Below are 27,710 nucleotides of genomic sequence, written 5' to 3' on the forward strand. Positions count from 1 at the left end.
ACCAGTGGAAAAATGAGCAGAAAGGGAAAGGAAAAAGACAAGGAACTCACTGGGCGCTTGCCTGGAGACGGCCCTGAGGGTCTGCTTCAACACCAGCTTCCTCTAGCTCCTAGGTCTCTATCTGAATTGCTTTTCCCTAATCTTAAATATAACCTGCATTGTTTTTATAAAAATCTGTCTGGAATACAGGTGTTGCTTCAGTTAAGGATAATAACTATTTTACAGTAAAATCTCAACATTTTGGTATCCAGTAAGCACATAAGGGATTCCATGTTTCTCTCTGCAGAGTACAAGTGTTAGCCATGAACAGTGGATTGGACAACTAACAAATGCTTACAGCGATAGTGAGTTGCTGTGAGTTTGGTCAAATCCATGAGAGATTAATTAAAACATGTATAACAACCCCCGTAGATCAACCTGAAGCCAACAACTTTTGGATATAAGACTATCCACCCAGTTCACATTAACCAGTAAATGAAGAGGCCTCTACATCCAGGCAGAGCTCTCCACACCCACACAGAGGCCTAAATTTTCCAGGCCCTTCCTCTGCAGGGAAGCAGGGGAAGCCAGGCTGAAGAAAGTTCTCTGAGCCACCTGCCATCTAAACCAGAGATTCACCAAACGGGTTCTAGATAAAGTTGAACTGTGCTTCAGCTTCATGCAGTTTTCTTTTAATAAGATTTCTCAAAGCTTCACAGAGCCACCTATGTCAAACTGAGCCATCTAAAAAGAAGTGAAGTTTAGCATCTTCACTAAAATAAAGCCACACTTCATTAACCCCGCAGACTGGTGGTTGCTGCCTGGGAAAGATTTCAGTGTACCTATTAGCCTGCCAGCTACAGTGCTACCCCAGGTGCAGGAACCCACTCACCTCCTCCAGGGATAACTGGTTAAGGTGGTTTAAGTACAGCTGGCTACAGCATTTCCGGTCCACCTTAACAGCAGCTCGAAGCTGTAACTATTTGTCTGCCTTTCCCAACTGATTGTGCCAAATAACAGGAATCTCAAAACTAGGCAGAAATTCTGACACTCTGCATAATCTCCCTCCCTCTTCAGCTACAAATAAGGCTTTGTATTCGATTAGACTCACAGCAGGTGAAAACCCCAATTAGTGAATTCATTCTGGGGCCTCTTTCTACCTTCCTCCCACATATCACACTTAAAAAAATAAGAGAAGTCTCAATCTTTTCTCAAATCACAAGCAAATTAACCCTTTGATCTAGCCAATCAAGCCATTTCCCACAAGAAGAAATTTTCTGGAAAACTGGAGGATGTTGAAAGATTAGTCCTTCTTGACTTCCTAATGGGGGTTACAGCAAATTCCATTTTATCAGATTTTATTGTTTTCTTCCAATCCATTACTGCTCCCACATTTTCTGATCAATCTAGAAATTATAGTTTTCTTTCTACCTGAAAGCTCACAGTGCCAATATCATCTAAAGAATGATTAATGGACATTCTGCTACAAGGGAGAATTTCTTTAATGTGATGTTCTTATTTCAGTGTATTTGAGGAGCAAAAAATTCATTACGTTTTTTTTTTTTTTTTTTTTCATGGTTTAAGTAGAGAATTTAAGGTTTATTAGAGGAAGAAAGCAGAAGAAAGCAGGTGGGAGCCATTAGAAAAGAAAGAAAGGAAAAATGGCTCCGGCTCTCCATCTGAGAGCAGCATTTTTTAAAGGAAAAACCCACGTTGGGTATTGGGGGGGAAGGTCCTGCTGAGTGTGTTCTGGGCCTCGATTGGGTGAGTGCTTATCAGTTTTTGCTGACTGGTTACTAGGGTTTTAACACACTACTCTTCTTTGTTGTGCACTATATTATCTATGTGGAGGAAGCAGGCCTTTTGGCTTGTTTGCGGTCATTCATCTTTATGGGGATATCTGATCTTGGCTTGTCTGCCCCCTGGAGTCTAGGTGCCACTGTGACTGGGATTCCTAAAACAGCCTTCAACCCTTAGTTTATGGCACACTTGGTATTTATGAGATAAGCAGCAGGGCCCATGGATCAGACATTCCTTCTATATGTTAGACTCTTTTTCTGGGGCCTGACATTCCTGCCTTTTATTTTTAATAAAAAATTGGTACGGGTTTGGGTAGAATTTTGGGTTAATGCTTTAACTTAGCTCGAAGCAACCTTTATAGGGGAAAAGGGACGTCGGAACTAAGTTTCAGCATTATTAGATTGATGTTTGGATATTTTCTGCTGGAACCAGCTGGTAATGAAGATTTTGCTGCAGCAGGAGCAGATTTTCAATCTTTCGTTGTAGCAGGAGTATGTTTTCGGAGTTTTGCTGGTTAGTCACGGCTGCTATTGACCACATTGGCAATTACAGCTCCGGGAGGTATCTTCTTTGTACAGTTGTAGCGCAGCATTGTTGGTTCTCTGGGAAACAGGACGGTGGGTTCCAGGGTTTCATTGGTTGTTTCACAGCACCCTGTGGCACCATGCAGCAGAGCTAGTCTGGAGGCAGTGTTCACCGAAAAGCTTAAGTGATTGAGTCTTTTCTGGCAGGCAGAGGCAAAGGTGTCTTGCTTCTTTTTTTTTTTTTTTTTTTTTTTCTTTTCTCATTTTTTCCATTGAAATTTTTTAATTCAGTTTTTTTTATCATCATTTTATTGAGATATATTCACATACCACGCAGTCATACAAAACAAATTGTACTTTCGATTGTTTACAGTACCATTACATAGTTGTACATTCATCACCTAAATCAATCCCTGACACCTTCATTAGCGTCTTGCTTCTTTTTAAAAGTGTTTCTTTGTTGTTGTTGAAGACGATGCTTTGACTTGTAGCAAGCACAAGCACAGGGAAAGTCCCAACCGTAAAGCTACCTCAACTCAGATGCGTTCGGCGCCTGCTTGCAGCGGTTAACTTTTACCTGGACTTCCGAGTCCCGGTACTCTAGGAAGAATTTCTGGGTAGCTGAGGGGAGCTCCACAGCCCATGAGACATGGATTAGGGCATTTGAAAACATGGTTTTAAGTAGTTAGGCTTGCTTGACTTTTCATTAGATAGAGAAATAAGTTTTCTTTTTGTTAGGGGAGAGGGAAATTTTTAAGTAAGTGACTTGTGGCTTAGAAAGTTTTTTACTTTTGGAAACTATATCCTTTTTGTTGGAGGGAGTTAAGGCTAGGGCAGCTGCACAGTAGGAAGTTATTCACACATTGAAGCAGCTCACTGGGATGTAAATTTAGTGTTTGTAAATTAGAGGCTAGACATTGTTAGGGATGGGATAGGTTTGTTGATAGTAAAACAGCAGCAGACAGTAATTGAGTAGTTTTTGCCTTATTCATTTATCCTCCGGTTATGCCAGGTGTGCACGCTTTAGGTTTGTGCTGCACTTTCCCGCCCGGGAGAGGGGGGCTGGAGCGGGAGATGGGGGAGGGGCACACAGGCAGCTAGTGGGCTGCGTGCGGGTGGGGTGAGATAAGGAGGGGGCGGCAGCGATGGGATGAGAAGTGGGGGAAGGGGTTAAGGGTGAGGGGAGGGGAGTGGAGTTACAAGGGGGTTGATTTGCAGGGTTAAAGAAGAGAAACTGCTTAAAGGCTTTTCAGGGTTAACTTTTGTAGAGAGGAAAGCGGAAGACTTAGAAGAATTTTTTGTGAAGGAGGAGGATTTGGTAGGAGACGACAGAGTGGCCCAAGAATAGCCAGGACCGAACAGTTTAGAAAGCTTAAGATTAAAAACTACAGACCACTTGTTGTTGTGCTGAATAAAATTATTAAGTTCAGTGAGAATTTGCCAATTGAAAGTGCCATTTTCTGGCTAATGTTTTTGTTGTTCTAAAGGATACTGCAGCCAAATTGTATTGGTTCTACTTCCCCTTTTAATTGAAGTTTAAACATCTGAGGGGGTAGATTTAGGAGGAAATTTAGCTTTGGAGCTATTGGAAAGTGACTGTATATTACCTACGATTATCTAAGAAATTTGACCGGCTTGTGATTTGTTAGGGAATTTTTGCTCATCAGAGGCTTACAGAGATCGCCCGTGAGAGATATTCACGGTTCCCGGCTCCTTTAGAGGCTTACAATTTCCCTGGACGAGGCTGACACGAATTGGGGCTATGCTCGTCAGAGGCTTACGGAGATCGCCCGTGGGGAGACCCACAGTTCCCTGCTCCTTTAGAGGCTTACAGAGACCACCCAAAACGTTGCTCAAGTGAGACTAACCGCCCAGACCCATACGACCCGGTCACAACAACAAAGCAGGCGTCCCCGGTTTGCCGTTGGGGGTCAGGAAATGCGTGCAGTCTTTCGCCCAAGGCGTCCCCCGGGTTACTTTGACTGCTGCAATGGGGAAAGACACTCACGGAGTGTCGGAGAGTTTTGACTGAGCGCTCAGGTTCCCTAGGCTTACGAAGCTGGGCGTCGCGTCCAAGCGAGCCGAGGCGCCACCCTGTGGTGGGCCGGGGTGTCCATGGGACACCGAACAAAACTCCCGAGGGGGGATCTGGGCAGAAAGACGTCACTTACCTACCTAGGGCCGAATTAGTTGTAGATGTTTGAGAGCCGTGAGGGTGAGCCGGCATCGCATCAAGGTGGTCTGAGTTGATGGACTCAAGCCGCTGAATGCATGGAAACCCGAACGGCCGTGTAGTTCGGGGAACGGAGTTGACTGGGAGGCTGCCCCATTGCCCTGAGGGGCCAGGAAACTTAAACCTCAGTCAAACCTCCGTCCCGGGTCTTCGGCACCAAATGTTAGGTTCAGAGCCGTTCAAGAATCCACACAAACGCAGCGAGTCATGGTTTAAGTAGAGAATTTAAGGTTTATTAGAGGAAGAAAGCAGAAGAAAGCAGGTGGGAGCCATTAGAAAAGAAAGAAAGGAAAAATGGCTCCCTCATTACGTTTTACTTTAAACAGTATGCTTTGGCCTTAGGAAGTGCACAAAGTCTATATTTCATACTTTGTAAATATTTGTTTGTCAAAGGAAATTCATCATTGGACAAGGATAGTGGTTTCGTGTGAACATTCAAAAAAAAAAAGCCAGACAGTTTTAGTTCTTCGAGTGATTTACTTATACTTCGTCAATTGCTTCTCTGGAAATAATTCACAACCCAGGTTTATTTATGAGCATATGATTAAAAAAGAGCAGCTTTGTCTTTTTTAATTGTTTTAGTCCTGTCACTTCTCTGGAAACAAGTCGTAGGACTTATTATCCACAAGAAAATACTGAACATATATCAAATAGTAACAGAGCTTTTAAAAGTAGTCATCTGTTACTGTCAGGAGTTCATTTCACTTTGAGTCTTTTTAATTAAAATGCAAAGTTCTACATACACGCTGCCTAAATTACCCCTTTCTGAAATACTCGAATTTCATAAAAAAATGTTAAATGCTAATAACCATTTTTAATCCTTATGACTTGGTTCTCAAGATTTGGAAAAAGTCAACAAAGGAATTACCAGTCAATTAAGGGAAGAGGGAAGTCATCCGAAATTGAAACAGATAAGGAAAATTTAATATTCAAATGCTACAAAATGAAGACACCATCTTTTCCCCTCTTTGAGATGAATTATCTACAAGAATCATGCTCTGGCAAAAGCAGCTTTCTTAATCTTCAGCAAGTGCAGCTGCATATTATAAGAGAGGCATTAAGATAGGAGGGCAGAACCTCCAGGCCAATTCTGCCCCTTAGAGGCAAGTCACTTAACCCTTTAGCCACTTAACCCCTCTGCTTGAGTTGTCTCGTCTGTAAAATGTGGACAATACTGCACAGAGCCATAGTGTAGATTGAATGACATAATGACTATGAAAGAGATTTGAAGACTGGCGAATGCTATGTTAATGCAAAGTAGCCTGTCACGCACGTATGATTCTTTAAAAGAAAACCCACTATGTCCCGGAATACTGTTAGGGATATAGTATGAAGTAAATTCAGCACAATCAATTTTTTTCTTTTCTATAAGGTTGCATGAAGAAAACTGCAAGGTCTAAGAGTTTCAGTCTTTCCTCTTTAGCAATTTGCAAAAGGAACCTTTCTTCTTTTTTTTACATTCAAGTAGGAAGCAAGTAGGTAAAATAAGATTTTTCTTGGCAAGATAAATCACTAACCACAAGCTTGAGATAGGTGTAAAATTCACACCATTTGTTATCATTCTTTAGGGCTGTTAAAATATGAATACTATTCACACATGTTAAAAGGTGTATTTGCTTTCATATTGTCAGGGAGAAGAACCCTGGAATAGTGAGAGAACAAGTGAATATTGATTTTGTGGGGGAAATGGGAGAGAAAGATTCCCCACACACTGATGGAGAAGGCCTCTTGGTGGCAGGCCTTGAACAGCCAGGATGTGGTAGGAATTCTACACAAAGACAGAAATCCATAAAAGGGGAGATGGAGGTAAAAACTGATTTAACCACTTAATGATTTACCACAGACAGAATCTTGTACTCCAGCTCTGACTTATTTTTTGCCAGGGCATTTTTGAAGATGAATGGGAAATGCAGATGCAAGGAGTTCTGATTTATCCCCAAATTTCTGAGAATCTTTTTTTCACATGCCACACCTAGACTAGATTTCTCTATTAAATATTCTTCTATATTCATTTCTTTAAATGGCTGCAATCATGGTATATTTCTGGAACACTTACATATGTCTTTGCTTATCAGTCAAACTCTTCTCATTTTCCTTTACAGCTAGTAAAAAGTGGTAGGTGTTTGAAGGATTGACATGGAAATACATAAAAATTTCAACATTGTGATCAGGTTTCTCTATGGGGTGGGGTGGGGTGGGGTGAGAGCCAAAGGAAATATGGCTTACAATCTGGGGGTGAGATAGGGGGAGATAGACCCATACATGATTAAGCACATTATCAAACAGATTATAATCAGAACAGAAATAGAGAAATTAAAAAAATAAAATAAACCCAAAGGAAAAGGTGATTAATTTGACCTCTTAGGATTAGGGAACATGCATTTCAATTAAGAACTAGCTAAGCTTAAATCACCAAGTTTTGTGAATGTTTCTGTTAGTGTATCAGGAGTTGAAGCAAGTTTCTTAAAATGGCCCTGTGAACTAATCTCTCATATTAATAATTTACTAAGGCAGTGATAGTTTATGTTAACATACTGCTGTGTTATGAAATCAGATTATGTTTCTTAGGGGCTCAAAAAAGAAATACTGGATGTACCAGTTTGTATATACATTATGTCCCCTATAAAAAGCCATATTCTTTAATGCAATCTTTTGTGGGCAGATGAATTAGTGTTGATTAAGTTGGAATGTTTGGATTGGGTTGTTTCCATGGAGATGCACTCCACCCAACTGTGGGTGATAACTCTGATTGGATAATTTCCATGGATGTGTGGCCCCGCCCATTCATCATGGGCCTTGATTAGTTTACTAGAACACTATATAGGCTCAGACAGAAGGAGCGAGCTTGCTATAGCCAAGAGGGACACTTTCAAGAACACACAGGAGCCGAGAGAGGAGCTGCAGATGAGAGATAGTTTGAAGATGGCCTTTGAAAGCAGACTCCTGCTTTGGAGAAGCTAAGAGAGGACAAATGCCCCAAGAGCAATTGAGAGTGACATTTTGAAGAGGAGCTGCAGCCTAGAGAGGAACGTCCTGGGAGAAAGCCATTTTGAAACCAGAACTTGGAGCAGACGCCAGCCACGTGTCTTCCCAGCTAACAGACTTTTTCAGACACCATTGGCCATCCTCCAGTGAATGTACCTGATTGTTGATGAGTTACCTTGGACACTTTATGGCCTTAAGACTGTAATTGTGTAACTAAATAAACCCCCTTTATAAAAGCCAATCCATTTCTGTTATTTTGCATCCCGGCAGCATTAGCAAACTGGAACACTGGGCCAGTATTGGATTTTATATCTCTAGAAGGTGAATAGGCAGAAAATACTACTTCCCCATTAGGATGTCAGATCACATTCCTGAGTTAATATAAACAAGACCCTAATGTGGGAATCTAGGTCCTCATAGCTGACAAAGAATTAGAAGCTTCTTCCCCTAAGACGGGAAGAAAAGAAAAATGGCACCACCTATATTGTTGAATAGCTTTCTTTTTAAACAGAATTAAATTTGGGATGGGAAGAAACAAGGAGGGAAAAGAGGTTAGGGAACAGAATGGGAAAGTAGGCCAAGGAGACTATGACAATAGACCAGTTAAGAGAGCATGAGCATCGGAACTAAGAAAGCTACACTGGGAATCGGTGGAGGTCAATGCTACCTTTCAACTGATTGGATGTGAGAGCTGGAGGAAAGGGAAGACTGCAGGATTTTTAATAATGGCATCATTAGCTGAGGATTCATATATGTGTATGCAGTATCTATGTATTTATACCTCACATTGTTCCACAAAGGCCTTGGGGCAACGTATAAGAATGTATGCATTTAGAAAATTAGTAGATAAAATCCAGGATTAAGGAAACATAAATAGAGTAAAACATTAACAAGAGAGGAAAAGTTAGGGCGTGATATAGTTTTTAAAACTTAGCTATGCACAACCCACCAGAATGAGAAAGACAAATACCACCAAGTATTGGGAAGCATGTGGTGTTCCTAGGACTCTTGTACTCTGCTAAAAGGCATGGAAGTTGGTACAACCACTTTGGGAAACTGGTAGAATCTACAAAGGCTGAACATATGTATACTCTATGGCCCAGAAATTCCACTGCTTGGTATATTTCCCTAAGGAAATGCATACATATATTCAACAAACAACACGTTTTAGAATATTTATAACATCATTATTTTTACCAAATGACCATCAATAGTAGAATATATAATAAATTGTAGTATATTCACACAATGAAATATTATACAGCAATGAGAATGAACCCTCTACAGCCTCACACAACTGTAGGGATGAATCTGTGTAACAAAAAGCCAGACACAAAAGAGTACATACTATACTATTTCATTTACATAAAGCATAAAAATAGGCCAGAATAATTCATGTGTTCCAAGTGAAGATAGTGGTTACCCTTGGGAGGTGGGTAGTGATTTGAAGGGGGTCTGAGAGGATTTCTGGGAGCTGGTAATGTTCGGTTTCTTGATCTGCCTACTGGTTACATGGGTGTGTTCAGTTTATGAAAATTCACTGAACTGTGCATTTAAGATTAAGCCTTTTCCTATATGTGTAATGTATTCCAATAAAAAGTTTTTAAGTGTGGGGGGGGCAATTAATTTGGCTGTAGGCTTTCTGGCTGCCAAAGCAGAAGAAAAAAAAACAAAAGGAAATGATTAATTTTATTATTTGGATTATTGATATGGGGGAAAGAACAGAATTATTTAAGTGAAGCAAATAATAATCTTAAATTCTGCTCTTAGATGTGAATTAAAGTTATTGCATGGATTTCCAGATGGGAGACACTACCTGTCGTTGTTCTTCAGCAAAATCCCTTCAGTGGTTGTCTTTCTAGTGCCCCTCAACGTCAACTAAGGGCATGATGTCAAAGTACAACTGAATTAAAGCAATCCTATTGGGGCCAAGGCAAAGGGGTCCAAGAATGCTGCTTCCTGATGGCCTGGCCTCAGGGAGGGATGATACCTGGTACAGCATTTTTCAAACTGCAGGTCATGAACTACTACTAGGTCATGAAGTCTATATAGAGGATTACCAGCATTGTTTTCTTTAACGAAATAGAATAGAATAGAAAAATATGAGGATTTATTATATAATAGGGGTCAGTAACATTTTCTGAAATGTTTGTTTCAGTTATATGAACATAGATAAACATTTATAGATATAGATACACATGTGTGTGAGTGTGTGTGTATGTATGTGTGTGTGTGGTCTATACTGGGATGATGTATAACATAATTTTTACAGTGGATTGGTCAAAAATAGATGAAAGCTACAGACCTTTACTGCAAGGAGAAACGGATGGATTGCATGCCTATCAAACAATCATGCATGCCTATAATTTCTCTAGACTAGGATTTGGATAAAAAGTTGGAGGCAGACAGTTTGTGCTACTATTCCCTGGTGAGAGAGTAAAGCATTACAGGAGGCTGGAGGGGAAAGCACAAAAATTCAGGAAGGGAAGCAAATTGGGGAGGAGTTCATCAAGTCTGAGTTTCTTTTAGCCACATAAGGTGCTGTAGGGACTGCAAAATGTTCCAAGTTTTAGGGAGTGCCATCTCTGCCAGCTGTTTGTTCGGGTGGCTGTTTGGAGGTATACTAGGAATCACTCAGTCTTTTCTTATTCTTCCAAATGGCATGGTGATATTGTCACATTGCAGAAGGAAAAACATTACTGCTAAAAGTATTGTCAAGGGGAGTAACAAGTAGCTCACACTACCATACACAACTGCATGTTGCCTGTCTGAGCAATACACTTCAAAACAGAAACTGAGAAATAATCCTTCTGCTCTCATCCTGCAGTGGGACCTAATTAGAAGCCCTTGTTAGCGAGCCCAGGTCTCGGCCAGCAAGTTGATGTATGGCAAGTGTGTGCCTGACACAGAACGGAGATATTTTAGAGCTGGATAGTATACCCATTCTATTAAATACCAGTAAAATAATCCTATTAAGTGCTTTAGGAAATTTCTCTAAGTGTTCATGAAGATCAATTATGATTACACTTAAAAAAGAAAAGAAATAGATTCTCATCTATTTGTAGAAACATTTTAGACAGTCTATGGCCATGGGAATATTAAGCATATTGAGGGGAAAATAATAACACCCTTCAGAATAAAATTCTTTTCAAAATAGTGAATGGCTATGAGAGTAACCAGAAAGGAAGTCACAATCTTTCTTTGGTATTTAAGCACAACATCACTATTACCAAAGAAGCATTCAACAAATGCCCAGTAATATTACGTGCCCAGTAATAACATGTGCCTAATTGACTATGGTGCTAATCGGTATTTTTTACATTTTAAAATCACCAGACCTTGGATACTGTATTTTTAGCATTGACTGTGAAGCTACAAACCAACTGCTTAGCCCAGCAATGACTCACAAAGCAAAAATTACAAGAGCACATACCAATTTACCTGCATCTAAATTCAGAGTCCTCTTGGTCCACAGAAGAATCTGCCTATAACTTTTCTCCAAGACCTTGTGATATACTGCAACATGGCCACAAATTCTCCCCACCCCCTTCCCAGGTATCTAGCTCTTGCCATGTGACTTTGTATCTCCTCTCATCACGAGGTGGAGGCTTTCCCCACCTCTTGTATCTGGGATGGCCCTACGACATAACTTGCTTCAGCGAATGGACAATACCAAGCATGATACAAACAACAACAACTTGGAAAGCCTCCAAGTGAAAATGCCTGGGCTAGCCTGTTGGATGATGAGACACATACCTAGTTGCATCTGTTACCCTAGATGACAGTCTGCCCAATGTTTATTCACGGGAGTCAGGCCATGATAGCCTATCCAGCAACCAGCTAACCACAGATGCATGAGCAAGCCCAGCCAAGAGTACCAGAGCTGGTCCAGCCACAAAAATGGCCCATTCCACACATCAAATCATGAGTTAAATAAATGGCAGTCATGGGCCAAACCTGGCCTGTGACCTGTTTTTGTATAGTTTTCCAGCTAAGTATGAGTTTCACATTTGTAAATAATTATAAAAATGAATATGCTACAGAGACCATATGCGGCCCACAAAGCCTAAAAGATTTACTATCTGGTCCTTTACTGAAAATGCTTGCTGACATCTGGGTTAAGCCATTAAATTTTGTTTGCTGACCTCTGTGGTTTGTTTTGCACAAAAGGTAACTGGTACACATCTACCTCCAAAAATGAATGTTAAGACTTTCACACAGAACTCAGTTGACAACTGTGGTGTTTCGAAGCTGTATGGACCTCAGAAAAACATGTCCTTAAATCTAATCCATCCCTGTGAGTGTAGACCCATTGTAAGTAGGACCTTTTCATAAGGCTACTTCAGTTATGAAGTATGAACCACCTCAGTGAGGATGGGTCATAATCCTCTTACTAGAGTCCTTTATAAGAGAATGAAATTCAGACAGAGAGAACACCTTAGAAACAAGAAGCTGAAAGGAAGGAAACCTGGAAGAGAAGGGAGAGACCAGCAGTAACCACCATGTGCCTTGCCATGTGGCAGAGGAGCCAAGTATCACCGGCAGCCAGTTTTTGGAAAGAAAGCATCGCCTTGATGATGCCTTGATTTGGACATTTTCTCAGCCTCAGACTGTAAGCTAATAAATTCCCATTGTTTAAACCAACCCATTTCATGGTATCTGCTTTGAGCAGCCTAGGAAATAAAATAATACCTGATCAATTTATCCTTGGTATTTGTTCTCTAGTTGTTCCTCAGCTAAGATAACACCTGAAATGAATAGAATGTACAAATGCATGCATAACCTGTGAAGTTATTTATGTAGCATGATTCTTAAAGGTTAAGAGTTTTAAGGGTAGTAGAATAAAAAGTATACAACTGTTAGCAGCTTTAGTCATATTATCCCCAAACCGGAAACAATTCAAATGTCCACCAACAGGTGAACAGATAAACGAATGTAGAATATCCAGATAATAGAAAGTATGCCACAATTAAAAAGGAACAGACTACTGATTCTCAAACTATTGCTATTCAAAATCATTAGGCTGAGTGAAAGAAACCAGAAACACAAGAAAATACTGTATAATTCCATTTATATAAAATTCTAGAAAATGCAAACTAATCTGCAGTGACAGAATGCACATCAGTGGTTGCCTGGGGTCAAAGGTGGAGGGAAGAATGGCCTGCAAAGAGGCACAGGGAGGCTTTTCAGGGATGGAAATGTTCTGTACTTTGATTGCAGCAATGGTTTCAGAAGTACACATCTGACAAAAAAAGTCAGTGAATTGTACACTTGAAATGGATGCTGTTTATTGTATGTAAATTATTCTTTAATAAAGTTGATTTTTAAAGTTTTTTTGAAAAGCATTTGCCCTAAAATCAAATTCAACACTCGAAAAAAAACAGTCTACAATTGGACAGAAAATGAGGGATGATACACAGGATGTTTATATAAATATAGGACAGATCCAGGTCATGCTGTCAGTTCCCTTCTGATTAATTCTGAAAATATCAAAACATTAGATGCAGAAGCGACCTTAAAGGTTAATGAATTACATCCTCTCATCTAATACAGAAATTGCCTTTAGGGGTAAGCGAGTCATTTCAGTCTTGAATACATACTGTAAAGAGAGTTTATTGCTTTTCAAGGCAGTGGATTCCATTTTTTGGAGAGACCAATTATGAAATTTTCCTTAATATTTAGTTAAAATTTGCTTTTCTGTATCTCCCACATATCAAGTTGAATCTGTTCTCAGGGCAAGACAGGAAAAAAACAAATGAAAACAAAGAACAAACAAACAAACAGAAACCTAGCAGCTAAAAACAAAAACAAAAACAAAATTTCTTCTAAGCTATTTGAGGCCCCCCATTACATTCTCCCTGATATCGTTTTTTCTATCTAAACTAAATTTAAGTACCTGTATTTCCTTCTATTGTTTTCACATAATATGGCCTACAGACCCTAGGCTATCCTTGTGACACTTTGAGAAACAATATCCATTGAAAATGTGATTCCCGGAACTAATTAAGTGGGGTTCTTTTCCCCCTTCTTTGCCACTGTTAATGCCATCTACAACTGTTGTAGCATTTTAGCTTTGTAAATGCCCCATCATACTTTTTGGTCATGTTGAACTTGTGGACTCAAAGGTTTTTTAAACATAATCTGATATTAATTAAGATCTCTTCCCTCCTGTGTTTTCACAGTTGATTACTTGAGCCTAAATGTAAGATTTAGGTCTTACTTAAATATGTTTTTTTATTTCACCTTGTAATAAGAAGTCATCTTTCTCATCTATTTAAATCTATTAGAATTTTGATATTTTTATCACTGAAAGTACCAGCCATTTCTGTCAACTTCAAATCTATTAATAGGTATAGCTGTCATCTATAATCACTCCATCAACCAACTGAGTACCTACTGGTAGTAAAGATACCAAAATTGATATGAAGTGGTCCTTATCTTCTGGGCATTTACTGATTTAGAGCAGGAGACATATGCATAAATGAATAATCACCATTTGGTTAGAAAAGTGCTGGTGGAAGGCTGTACTCAATGAATATAGGCAAATACAGATTCATAGAGGTAGTGATGCATGGGCAAAATTGACCAATTGAGGTCACCAAGCAGAGGGCTGAGGTGAGGATAAGGATTGATGGAAGAAGAAACAACCATGTGCAAAGGCACAGATATCTTAAATACAAGGCCAAGTTTAATAAAGTTGATTTTGTCATGCCATTGGAGACTTTATTGCATGTTAATCCAGATCTATCAATTAACCTTCTTAGGATGCCTTTGTTTAGTCAGCTTCAAACTCATCTTATTACCCAGCCTACTTTTCTACATCTTGCTCCCAAGATTGTCAAAAGAGAACTTGAATAATGTGGCATAAAGTTATAAGACACTGTCTGCAACAGTCTTCTCATCTAACCATTCGGCAGGTTTAACAAAAACGGAAGTGAGGTGAATTTGGCATGACAAACTGAGGGTATCATACTGGCTCCCAGGCGCATGTCTTTCTAAGTATTCATTATTGATCAGTCCAATGCAGTTTTCTAGGATTTTGTTGCTCAACATCAAGATTATTGGTTTGTAAAATTTAAAATTCATCTTCTCCATTTTTAAAGGCCAAGATAATGCTTTCCTATCTTCTTGTATGACATCTCCACTCCCTTTCCCATGTTTTCTCCAAGGCTGAGTCAGTGGCTCTTTTAATGGGATGAAGAGTAAGGTTTTAATTGCTCTTAGGTGAGAAGAATGCATTCCTTTTGAGTAGCATGAAGGGCAGTGCACCCTAGTAGGAATTGGACATTAGAATCGGATAGTAGCACTTCTAATGAATTAGATCTGTTCTCTGAATTGATTTTACTGGTTTTAAAACTAAAACAATATGAGGTGAGATTCTCCATAAGGTAGTCTAGAAAATAATCCTGTTCCCATTAAACTTGAATAAAATTTTGCTTGGATTTATGTCAATTTAAAAGCCAGAATAGTTTTCCTAAAAAGCAAGCGATTTGAATGCTTTGGGGTACATCAAGTTGTTTCCTACTTACCTGTGGCCCTCAAATGAATTTGTGACCTTCAGTAGAGAGGGTCATGACAATGGTAGTGGAGGGCTTAAGAAAGGTAGAACAGATGTTTTTCATTGATTTATGGTTGTTTTTTTGTGTGGTGAGCAAACGAGATAACATACTCAGTGCCTTTTAGTCATAAGGCAAAAATAATGTTTATTTACTTTTCTGGAATTGCACCTTAAATCTATGCAAATCTCCAATTTGCATCACCCACAAGCCTCCTATATTTTGGCAAATTTTAATTAGAGCTAAATAATTGGTACATATTTATATTTAATTTTAATCAAATGTAAAGGCATATATGCAAACCACAGGGTTTGCTCAGAGATTCATTTATAGATGAAATGTGATTACAGAATTTGACAGTAGATTCATACATTGGCATGTGGGCTGCTTGATCTACTTTCTCCCTGCCTCCACTTTTCTACCCTTTGGTGACACTGGTTATATTTCAAGATTCTGAATGCTATAAATGAACACTTTACTAAAGAAGCATCTTTACCCATGGCAAAATGAAATGTGTTACCTAAGACTAATAAAGTTGTTTATGAGTTTCCATGAAGAGCAAATATAAATGGCAAAAAATCCTTGCTGCAAAGTATCAAAATTCTTTCTAAAATATAATCAAGGGAATTTGGTGTTGGGAAGAAAATGTCTCATCTTCGTAAAGGACATTTTACAAAAAACAAGAAAGATCATGTGTGGGGATTAAGTGTAAAGGCACAGTTTGAATGGACTTCAACCATTATTTTAAAAGACATCTGAAAAAAGTGTTCTTTGAATCAAGGGGAGTCTGATTTCTAATTTTAGAATATTTCTAAGATAAACAACATGTATTATTCTGAAAATGAAGGCAGATACATATAATATCTAAAATCATTTTGAGTAATATTGGTCTACTGTTTTTTCTTCTTAGATTTTATGATTTTCTGTGTGAGATCTATCAATTCGGGTTTTTTTTTCAAACATATCCAAGTAAAAAAGCAACTCCAAGAATCCTTAATAATCATGAATTTAATAAAATTTTAGGCAAAATTCCTTAGTCAAAGAGCCAATAGAGTTTGATTAGACTGTGACTAAAATTTCATTTTCTACATAAAAATTAACGAAAACACAACAACTGAATGCAGAAAAAAAATCCTGGACATGAATAAAAATGGTTGTTTTCACAGATGGAGTTTATATTTATATGTATCTTTTCTACCAAGCAAATTTGAATCTAGGATACAAATTCAGGCATAATGGTGTCTGAACAGTGAGGAATAACCAAAATATGGCCAATCCTACTGGCTCCAACGAATTAAATCATGGAATTTTAAAATTGTGTTTTAAAGCCAGGAGACTTTTCTCTATTCTGAGGTTAGTTCAATGAAGCAACTGCTATCAACTTGTTAAAACAGTAATTATAAATGCTTTTTATTATCATAAAAACTCACACCTAATTTGGTCCTCATAACTGCCCTGGACTGATTTTCCACCTTAGTCACCATTTATTCTCTGGTATGAGTGTAACGTTAAGACCATAAAAATGTTGTTTTGAGAATTATAAAAGGTGTTGGCTAAATTTTATGAAGAGCTTACCTATAGAGAGAAAAAAATAAAAAATTCTAGCAGATAAAGAAGAGATTGTCTTTGGTCTCATCTAGGAACAGCAGTGCTGTCAGATTGATAACACCTCAGGCCTTCCTCCCCAACACAATGGCTAGCCAGGGAATGAACCCCATCACGACACGCATGGTGGCATTTCAACTGGGCAAACAGTTGATATACAGAGTCATTGCTAGCAGTACTATCCGATCCAGCCAGAGAGCTGATTGACAGTTCCTAGCAAGGGTCTGAAAATGTGTGGGTGTGGGTGTGTGTATGGATAGGATATATAGAGAAAGAATGTGTATTTAGATTGAGAATCTTTGGTGATATGATCTTCAGAAAGAAAAAAAGAACCAACTAGAGAGGCTCTGTCATGCCCAGGAGCCTGGAAACTCAGCCTGGGAATTCAGTATCTGTTGGGTCATAGTAACTCAATTATGTTAGTTTGGTACCATTCCCTTTCTATCACTGCCATGGTGAATTATCAGAAAGGAAGTGGAAACTGTTTCTTAAAGAGCTGCAATAAACTATTTCTTCTGATTAAGTTCTGTCCTTTCTGTTCCAATTCCCCTTAAAGATAATGCTTCCTTAAAAGATAATTCTAATTCCTTTTCCTCCTCTATATATTCCTTTTTTAATTTTTTTAAAAATCACTCTACTCTTCTTTCTCTTATACCTTAGTTTGGAACTGACTAGTGCTTGGCATCCCCCATCATTTATCACATATTGTGTAGACCGAGGTTTTAGATATTACGCCATTCATTCTGTCAATCTACGTAGGAAGCACCCTCAATGTCTTTAAAATGCTATTCTGAAGCATTTAAAGAAGGCCATCTGCAATAAGAACAATCATTAGATGATGACAAACCATACTGGGTCACAGATGGAGAAAGTAGTAGTATTTGAGAGCCATTTTCATGTTAATGTTATAGATTACATATTAAAGAAATGTGCCAGTAATAAAGCAAATAAATAAATAAATAAATAAATAAATAAGTAGAAAACAAAGAGGGCCATTGGAGAAGAACAGTTATGTTACTGAAAGCAATGATATAATAAAGCGGACAAGCCCCAAGCCATCTGCTTTTAAAACTTACCATATTTAGGCTGTTAGGATCATTCCATTGTCCATGAAGTGCTATACCGAATAACAGGGAAATGGCCAAAACTAATCTGAAATAAACTATTGCCAATAATTTGTATTTTATTATAAATTGACTTTTCCCCCCCAAACAAAGCTAATGCTCCCACAGCATACAAGCAGGTTAATGTAAAAATTTCCACCAGAGGTGGTCCTTTTGCCTCAGTCTACTTAAGCCACTTGGTCTTTTACTTATCACCCTAAATCCTGCCCATTTTGAAGACCTCTTCTAGGGCATTAAAGACTGTTATGCCAACTTGAGACATTTACCGTTTGTGTGAAAAGAAGCAAATTTTTAACTACACAGGTTGTGAAGAGACAAAGTATCAGCTAGTTCTCTCAAACTTAGAAGAAAATCTGTAAAAAACTATAACTATAGAAAGATAAAATAATTTAACAAATGGAGAAAACATTGAAAGACTATCTCAATTGCCACCTTTCTAATTAATGATCACCAATATATGCACTACAGAATACATGACTAGATGGAGAGAATTATTTTTCATACTTGTGACTATGTTTTTTATGTTTCCTACTTCTTAGTTTATGTGCATCACAACTTTGACAAGACTAGAAATCAAGCATAAACTATGGTGCTCACAGTCTTAAAATGAGGCTCTCAAGTATTGATTTTCATTAATGCTCTCCTCTAAAATGGTTTTGGTCTTTTGTGCTTCCAAAATTAAAACTTTATCCTTAGGTTTTGCAATTTGAATCTTACAAGGAGATAAAGATGGAAAAAAAAGTTTATGATTCGGGGGCGTAATAAACTCCAGCTGGCAGATTGTGAGCCTAGTTACATCAAAATAAATAAATGATCAAAAATAATCTTATTAAAAAACAAAATCATATTGGGACTTCAGAAGATAAATTTAGGTAAAATGAGTGAAATGAAAATAGGAAAGATATTAAAATTCAGAACCTGATTGATTATGTATTAGCCAGATCAAAGCCTCTGGGTGCTAATGAGCCACTGTACAGGGATTACCACCTGTCCTGTTCAACTAGCAGCTGGACCTACCAAGAACAGCTGGGCAAGAAAACCTATATAAAATTAGCCTTTAGAAGAATAAGCTAAGTTTTTCCACCTGCTTCTCAGTTCTGCATCTTTATCACTCATGCCAGAAGTAAAAAGCTTCTTATATTTTGATGCTGTTTTTGCCTTAGGGAAAACACAGCTTTGAGCACCAACATTCCCAGTAGTTTGCTACCAAGTAACAGAGGTTGTCTTCTAGACCTGATAAGCTAAGATGTCAGAGGCACTTGGGGTTTCCTGTCACTGGCTCATCCTACTCTCTTATATTTAAGACACTACAAATGCTTTCAAAAGCAAGTAGAAGCATAAAATCCAAATAAATAAATTATTAAAAGTCATTTATCCCTATACTCCTACTCTTGTATCATAATTTCATTGGTACCTACTTAAAATGACAATAGATAGGAACACCTGGAAAGTTTATCAAATCATTTTGATTCAAGATGCTGGGCTAAGAAATAAGGCACACAGCAATCTTTATTTGGTGCTCTAAATTGTTTTCAGGTCAGCAATTTCTTTTGAGAGTTTTCGTGGAACAAGTGAATGGATAAATTAAAAATAATCTACTGTCTTGCTGCTCAAAATGTGGTCCACAGAGAGGAACTCTAGCATCACTTGAGAGCTTGTTAGAAATACAGAATATTAGGCCTCACTTTGGACCTACTGAGTCAGAATCTGGATTTAACAAGGTTCCCAGATGATTCATTTGCACAGTAAAATTTGGGAAGCGATGCTCCTCTGTGTTTCATTAGAATCTCTCTTTCTTCAATCTGAATTGGAATGCTTTTATTTGAATATGACATTTTAGCACAAACAAGAAGTCTGGGAGTTAAAGCAACTAATACTTAATGATATGCCTACTATGTATAGGTGTGACCCTCACAGACTGCACACGAAGTGGAGGTGTAGTTTAAGAGCATTACAGGAGATGTCATGATATAAGAATGTCTGTGTAATGGAACAGCTCATTTTCATTAGACTCTAATCTGAAAGTCTCTGTCTAAAGGAACGGCAAGTAGAATCCTTCCACTCCTACAACGGAAGGTAGAATGCAAAAGAATGGAACATGAGAGAGAGAGAAGAGAGGAGAGAGGGTGTTCTAGTTTGCTAATGCTGCAGAATGCAAAACAGCAGAGATGGATAGGCTTTTAAAAAACGGGGGTTTATTTGGCTATACAGTTACAGTCTTAAGGCCATAAAGTGTCCAAGGTAACACATCAGTAATCAGGTACCTTCACTGGAGGATGGCAAATGGCATCCGGAAAACCTCTGTTAGCTGGGAAGGCACGTGGCTGGCGTCTGCTCCAAAGTTCTGGTTTCAAAATGGCTTCCTCCCAGGACATTCCTCTCTAGCAAGCTTGCTCTTCTTCAAAACATCACTCACAGCTGCACTCCGTCCAGTCTCTTTGAGTCAGCATGTTTTATATGGCTCCACTGATCAAGGCCCACCCTGAATGGCTGGGGTCACACCTCCATGGGAGTATCCCACCAAAGTCACCACCCACAGCTGGGTGGGGCACATTCCAAGCAAATCTAACCAGCACCAAAATGTCTGTCCCACAAGACCACAAAGATAATGGCATTTGGGGGACACAATACATTCAAACTGGCACAGAGGGGAAGAGAGAAAACATTCTAGGTGCCAAGTAACCAGCAGCAGGCACTTTGTATAACATGTTGTTGGAAGTAACATGCCTTAGCAAGTTGATGAGGACCCTTATTTCAAATCTGTACTTAGAGCAACTGCAGAACAGAGAGACCAAGAATTCTCATCACTGCATATTAAAAGTTCTGATAGAAGAAAACACCGTTTCAAAAAACCTATGACATGTGGGTCAAGAATGGAATGAAACACGATGAAGAGGATCAATAAAAACTGTATGTTGGGGAAAAACTGTAAGCTATAGCAGGATAGAGATAGAATCCCTTTTCTGATTTGTCCAGTTCCTAATGAGGAGGATTTGAAAGCTAATAGCAGAACTTCTTGGTATGCTAGTTACAGACATTTGTTTGTTTGTTTTAGCTCTTTATATACAATCAGGCTTCCATTAATTACATAGTTAACTGTACATACGTTTCATAGCATGAGTTCAGTCATTCTCAACAAATCTTTTCTGATGCCTTAAAATCTCTGATTAAAGACTCCAAACAGAGACACCAATTAAGGATGCCTTCAAAAAGAAACAGACCTGAACCTGGCAGTTTTAAAAATGATAACTAGTGTCAGGATCATAGTATTCAAAAAGACAGACCAGTAAGCAGCCCCTCCAAGCCAAATTTCACCCTTGGTTGAAGGGAAAGGAAAGGACTGCTTCCCAGCGATTGGGAGAATGGTGAAAGCAGAAGAAAAGAAAAAACAGAGGAGCAAGAGTTAAGGGGTAAGGGGCCAGTTAGAAGATGTTGTGTGGTAGCTTGAACCTGGACCTAAGTCGGGGAAGAGAAAGCTAAAAGAACACAAGAGAGTTTTTTGATACTCCCTAAATAGAAAACGCCATCTACCTTAGACAAGTACTCACTAGTTACAGTTGTGGGAATCATCTACCTAGGGCAGGTAGGCCAATTGGTATCTTCAATCTTTTTCAAAGGCTTGAAATCTAGGCACATCCAGGAATAAGAAAACCATTCCCTTCATTACTTGCAAGATAAAGCTGGTCAATTGTTGAGCCCCAGCTGAGTGAATTTTGCGTCAGTTAAAGGAAGCAATGTGGGTAGTTCGCCAACAATTTATCAGATAACCAAGTACAATCCCATTAAGATAACGGTTATACCCTTGAATTGAAGACTTACAAAGTCAAATAGAGGTGACTTTTGTCTGAAAGGAACAAAGGAACTGAATAATGTGGTTATTTCTTTGCCAGGGAAACACAGAGACAAACCTAGAGATTTTGAGTGTGCTTTGTTCATTTTATCAGAAATAATATGTGATTTTATTATACAGACTCTTGTTCAAAAGGCTAAGAATAACTGACAGCTGCCAACTTTAGAGGAAAGATCCCTACCGGAGTAATTAGATTTGTGCTGTTCTTATTTATTCAATTAGTCTAAGATTTAAAATAAAGAGACGATTAATATAAAATTCCAAAATCTTATTTTTAGGCTTTTTTTTTGATGCATAGCTACTTCTAACAATCTCTATCACATTTTTTTGTTTTTTTCTTAAAGAAGTATGAGGCCATAAAATTTTAACATGCTGATATGCAATTATAATTAAATGTTTATTATAATTGACAATACAGATGTAGTTGGGTTTATTTACTTGTTTTGATAGTTTAAATGGAGAATAAATTTCTAATTTCTGTTAGTTCCATACCAAATCAAAAAAGATAAATCAAACCTTTAAAGTTATACTTCATTTCTTAATTTGCTTAATAGAACACTTGACAAAAAAAAGATGTACAGCAAAATTTGTGAAAGTTTAAAGACCAGGCTTCAACCCACTCAACTGTCTCCTCTATGCACCTTACAGGATGTCTAATATAGAATAAGGAGAGGAGTTTCAGACGCAGAGTGAGAAAATGCTGATTTGAACCTAAGTGCTAATTGTACTGACATTGGAGAAAAAAATAACAGAATCTCTTTAAAGATTAATATTATTGACTATAAAATGGGAAAAATGCAACATATACTACATACTTTAAAGTGTTCTTTTAAGAGTAAATGAAAGAATCTTATGTAAATGTCCTTTAAAAACTATAAAATGGAATAAATGCTAATCTGTTTTAATTTAGTGAATTCTACAAAAATATCACTAACATTTGTTTATATATCAAATACAGTCACTTTGGTCATTATTTGTCTTTTATTCTAATTTCTTGCTTTTTTTTTTCCCCAAGTAGTGAGGATAAATAGGTAATGTTTTGGTGATGGTGGTAGTCATGAGATAATAGCTCAAAAATTGCCTTAGCCACATATTTACTCCCCAAGACATTAACTGTTGAATGTTTAGGGCACTATTTTGTACTTAGTCATATATTATTAGACTACAAGACTATGGCAGACAGGGACAGTAGTCTTTAGGCATCTTTGGGGTTCCCACCTGCCTAGTACAGTGTCTACTAATACTTACTGAATGAATGAAAATAATACTCTTAGAAAGCTGTTCAATGAAGAAATTTTCATTCATGATGCTTCTCTCCTTTGCTCAAGTATCTGTCTATAGGATTGTAATCAGACGCAATCTAAATTTCCTGCAGAAATTAAAAGGAATATGAGATTCCTTCATCATATATAACCTTGAAAATTAACAAGGCCAAGAACCAACAACCTTACTTTAGGAAAGGCAAACTGTAAACTAAATAGCTATAAAGCTTGGAGGAAGGTCAGCTCAACTCAAATCTGTCCTTTGAAAAGTCCAAAAGACACTAAGTTTCTCATCAAAATATGATTTAGGGAAGAACAAATGTAAAAAAATCAATGAGAGAGTACATTGAGCTCCATAGAGACAGCGCCGGGGCAAGTGCGAGCCGGGCGGGCGCTGGGCGACTCTGTGCCTCGCGGACGAAAAATAACTAGACATGGGCAAAGGGGACCCTAAGAAGCCGAGAGGCAAAATGTCATCATATGCCTTCTTCGTGCAAACCTGCCGGGAGGAGCACAAGAAGAAGCACCCGGACGCTTCCGTCAACTTTTCAGAGTTTTCTAAGAAGTGCTCAGAGAGGTGGAAGACTATGTCTGCTAAAGAGAAAGGAAAATTTGAAGACATGGCCAAGGCGGACAAGGCCCGTTATGAAAGAGAAATGAAAACCTATATTCCTCCTAAAGGGGAGACAAAAAAGAAGTTCAAGGATCCCAATGCACCCAAGAGGCCTCCTTCGGCCTTTTTCTTGTTTTGTTCTGAGTATCGCCCAAAAATCAAAGGCGAGCATCCTGGCTTGTCCATTGGCGATGTTGCAAAGAAACTGGGAGAGATGTGGAATAACACCGCTGCGGATGACAAGCAGCCTTATGAAAAGAAGGCTGCCAAGCTGAAGGAGAAATACGAAAAGGATATTGCTGCATACCGAGCTAAAGGAAAGCCTGATGCTGCAAAAAAGGGAGTTGTCAAGGCTGAGAAAAGCAAGAAAAAGAAGGAGGAGGAGGAAGACGAAGAAGATGAGGAAGATGAGGAGGAAGAGGAAGATGAAGAAGATGAAGATGAAGAAGATGATGATGATGATGAATAAGTCAGTTCTAGCGCAGTTTTTTTTTTCTTGTCTATAAAGCATTTAACCCCCCTGTACACAACTCACTCCTTCTAAAGAAAAAAATTGAAATGTAAGGCTGTGTAAGATTTGTTTTTAAACTGTACAGTGTCTTTTTTTGTATAGTTAACACACTACCGAATGTGTCTTTAGATAGCCCTGTCCTGGTGGTTTTTTCAATAGCCACTAACCTTGCCTGGTACAGTATGGGGGTTGTAAATTGGCATGGAAATTTAAAGCAGGTTCTTGTTGGTGCACAGCACAAATTAGTTATATATGGGGATGGTAGTTTTTTCATCTTCAGTTGTCTCTGATGCAGCTTATCTGAAATAATTGTCGTTCTGTTAACTGAATACCACTCTGTAATTGCAAAAAAAAAAAAAGTTGCAGCTGTTTTGTTGACATTCTGAATGCTTCTAAGTAAATACAATTTTTTTTATTAGTATTGTTGTCCTTTTCATAGGTCTGAAATTCTTCTTGAGGGGAAGCTAGTCTTTTGCTTTTGCCCATTTTGAATCACATGATATTATGACTGTTCATCTTTTCCGTGTAGTTCGCTGATAAGCTTTCATCTGCACACTTGTGATGGGGGTAATAAAATTGAATTGCGACAGTTTTCATCCAGAGTTGAAACTCAGAAATCTAGATCAGTTGAAATCAAACTTTGCATAGCCCAGTGACCACATTTACAAAGTAAAGACTAACCAATCTATTCACAGGATGGGAGTATTGGCCAAACATTCAGTAATGTGTCCTTGAAGGACTAATAGAAAGCTATATTCTAATCTTTACAGGAGGACTCTACAAGTCTTTTAACTGCCGTTACCATGTAATGGCAGTTATATTTGCAGTTCCCATGTTAAAGAAGGCCTGAGAGTGTATCCCCAAAAGCGTGAGCTTAAAATACAAGACTGCCGTGATAAACTTTGTTGACATTAGTCCCGCCGAAGGCTTTATGAAAGTGCTGGCCATAAACGTAACTTGAGATTCTCCATTATAATTAAATATTTTAAATTAGTTCGGCCAGTTTTTGAAACAATGGTGTCACATTTAAAGTGGTATGTTTTCATATATTGTGATTTGCCCCTTTATGAATGAGATAGACATAAGAAAAGAAGACACTTGAACTTTGCATCTCAGTACCGGTTACCCAATTTATTTGAATTCGCTTTTTCTTTATAAAACCCAAACTCATTCACTGGGGTCATTTTTACCTGCTTAGCAGCTTAGGGAACAATTTGGCGACTTTGTGGTTTTTGAGAGTATCGTTCTCTTAAAGTGCCAGTGTGTTAAAATAGCGTTCTTATAATTTTACATGCTTTTGTGGTGGAGTACTGTTTTGTTTTATTATTTGACTTTTGGATTCTTTCCATTTGCATTTGTTTATGTATGATTTCAGGAGGAATACTGAACATCTGAGTCCTGGATAATACTAATAAACTAATAATTGCAGAGGTTTTAAAAAAAAAAAAAAAAAATCAATGAGAATAACTGAAACTATTCTAGCTATTTGCAGACTTTGGTGTTTTGAAAGCTAAACTTTGAAAAAATGTATATGGTATATTAAAGGACTATTAAATTCATATTCAAGTGTAAGTTAAACAAAGTAATCAATATTTTTGTTTACTCAATATAAATGATTTTTTGTTATTTAAAAAACTGAACTATATCTGTGCTGTTGTGCTTTTCCTTAGTTTGGAGTAGAAGTTGCAAACTATCAGCCTTTGGGCTAAATTTGGCATGCACACGTTTTGTTAAGCCCACACAGTTTTTGGTTGTTGTTGCTTTTTTACTTGAATTACTCAACATTTAAAAATTCAGAGATCTTTTACAGAGTAATCTAAAATTCTGACTTCTCATTTAAATGGAATGATTTGGCTATATTGGGCTCACATTCTAGGTAGCAATAATTGGCTGGAGTTGACCACCGGCACTCTATAAAGGGCCATGCACTCTGCAGTCCCCACCATTGCTATTACATTACACCTGGCCAGCCTTGTTCGTTTATATCAGCAAGGTAGTCCTTGTTGACATCTTGGTTTGCAACCTCTGGTTTAGACCAGCAAGGCTTGACCATTTTATAGTATTTTAGTCTGCTTTAAGCCAACTAACACTGACACATGAAGAAATGAAGAAACAGAAAAAATGAGAATAGTTCTAAAACTATTTAAGAAATTGACTCTGTAATTATAAACTTTGTCTCGAGGAGAACTGCAGGGTAAGATCATGTCACTGATAGAAATCATGCCAATGAGATGTTTATGAGACCAGAAAAATCTGGATACAAAAAGTTGACATGAATTGCAGACCATTATCACTAATGAGCATGGATTGAGGAATCCTAAACAAAATATTAGCGAATTGAATCAACTAATAAGCATCTAGAATCACACATCGCAACCAAGTTGAGATTATTTCAAGAATGGAAGTGGTGCTGGGCCAAACCGATATCCATGTTGAATAAAATGAAACTCAATCCCTAGCTCACACATTACACAAAAATCAATGTAAACATATTCAACCTCAGAAGTAATCAGGAAAATGCAAATTAAAATCACAGTGAGATTCTAGTGCATACCCGCTGCCAACGGCAAATTTTAGAGACTGATAACATCAAGTATTGTTAAGAATGTGGAACAACTAGAATTTTCATTTACTACCAGGGGGAGTGCAAATGGGTATAACCCCTGTAGAAAACTGTTTGGCAGAATCTACTAAAGCTCAGCATAAACATACCTTCAGCAGAGGAAATTTCACTCCTAGATATATACTCAACATAAATGTATGCACATGTGCACCAAAAGACACACACAAGAATGTACACAGGAGCCTTATTCATAATGTCTTCAAACTGGAAAGAATTGAAATGTCCACCACCAACAGAATGGATAAATAAATTATAGTATATATTTTTACAACGGAATATTACTATAGCAATGCAAATGAATGACAGCTCTTTGCAACAAAACGGATTAATCCCATAAACACAGTGTTGAGTGAAATTACCCAGAAACAAAAGTTTATTCCATTTTTGTAGTTTGCCAACAGGCAAAACTAAACCATGGTGTTAAAAGTCTGCTTAGTGGTTATATTTAGGATGAGGGAGAAAAAGTGACTGTGAAAGAGCATGTGGGGCAGTTTCTGGGGTGTTGGTGATATTCTATCTTTCTCCTCAATTTTTCTATTTTGAAAGTTTCAAACCTACCAAAAAGTTGAAAGAACACCCATAAACCATTTGCCTAGACTCACTAATTATTAACATTTTCCCTTATTTGCTTTCTGTCTCTCATACGTATGTATGTATACATACACACACATATCCTGGGAGGCTGATAATGTTATATTTATTGTTCTAGATGGTAAACATGGGTGTGCTCATTTTGTGATAACTGCACTGAGCTGAACATTTATCCTTTGTACACTTTCTGAATGTGTGCTATTCTTCAAGTAAAAGAAAAAAATTTAAACACATGACTTGCACAATCTAATTTTTCAAAGTGTCCTTGAAAACAACACATTCAGCACAACATACTACTGAAATACTACTGCCTAATGATATTTTGTTGTAGTTTTGGCAGCGTTTAGGAAAAAACCACACCATATTTTCTCAACCATTTATTGAACAATGCTACTTTAATGTGGTAATGAGGCTTAGGTTCAAATTATAATGTCATAGCCTCACCTGCTGGTTG

General features: G+C 37.9%; 2 protein-coding genes across 11 annotated transcripts in view; one reads left to right on the forward strand and one right to left on the reverse strand.

The window, feature by feature from the left end:
• DMD (dystrophin) overlaps nucleotides 1-27,710 on the reverse strand; it is a 2,178,366-nt gene that overhangs the window by 195,381 nt on the left and 1,955,275 nt on the right. The gene's annotated exons all lie outside the window — the stretch shown is intronic.
• Nucleotides 23,264-24,463, forward strand: LOC119522608 (high mobility group protein B1). Its single transcript, XM_037821061.1, has one exon. The coding sequence runs from the start codon at nucleotides 23,353-23,355 to the stop codon at nucleotides 23,998-24,000; it is 648 nt and encodes a 215-aa protein (XP_037676989.1). The 5' UTR covers nucleotides 23,264-23,352; the 3' UTR covers nucleotides 24,001-24,463.

This window comes from Choloepus didactylus, chromosome X (assembly GCF_015220235.1).
Source record: "Choloepus didactylus isolate mChoDid1 chromosome X, mChoDid1.pri, whole genome shotgun sequence".
NCBI lineage: Eukaryota > Metazoa > Chordata > Mammalia > Pilosa > Megalonychidae > Choloepus > Choloepus didactylus.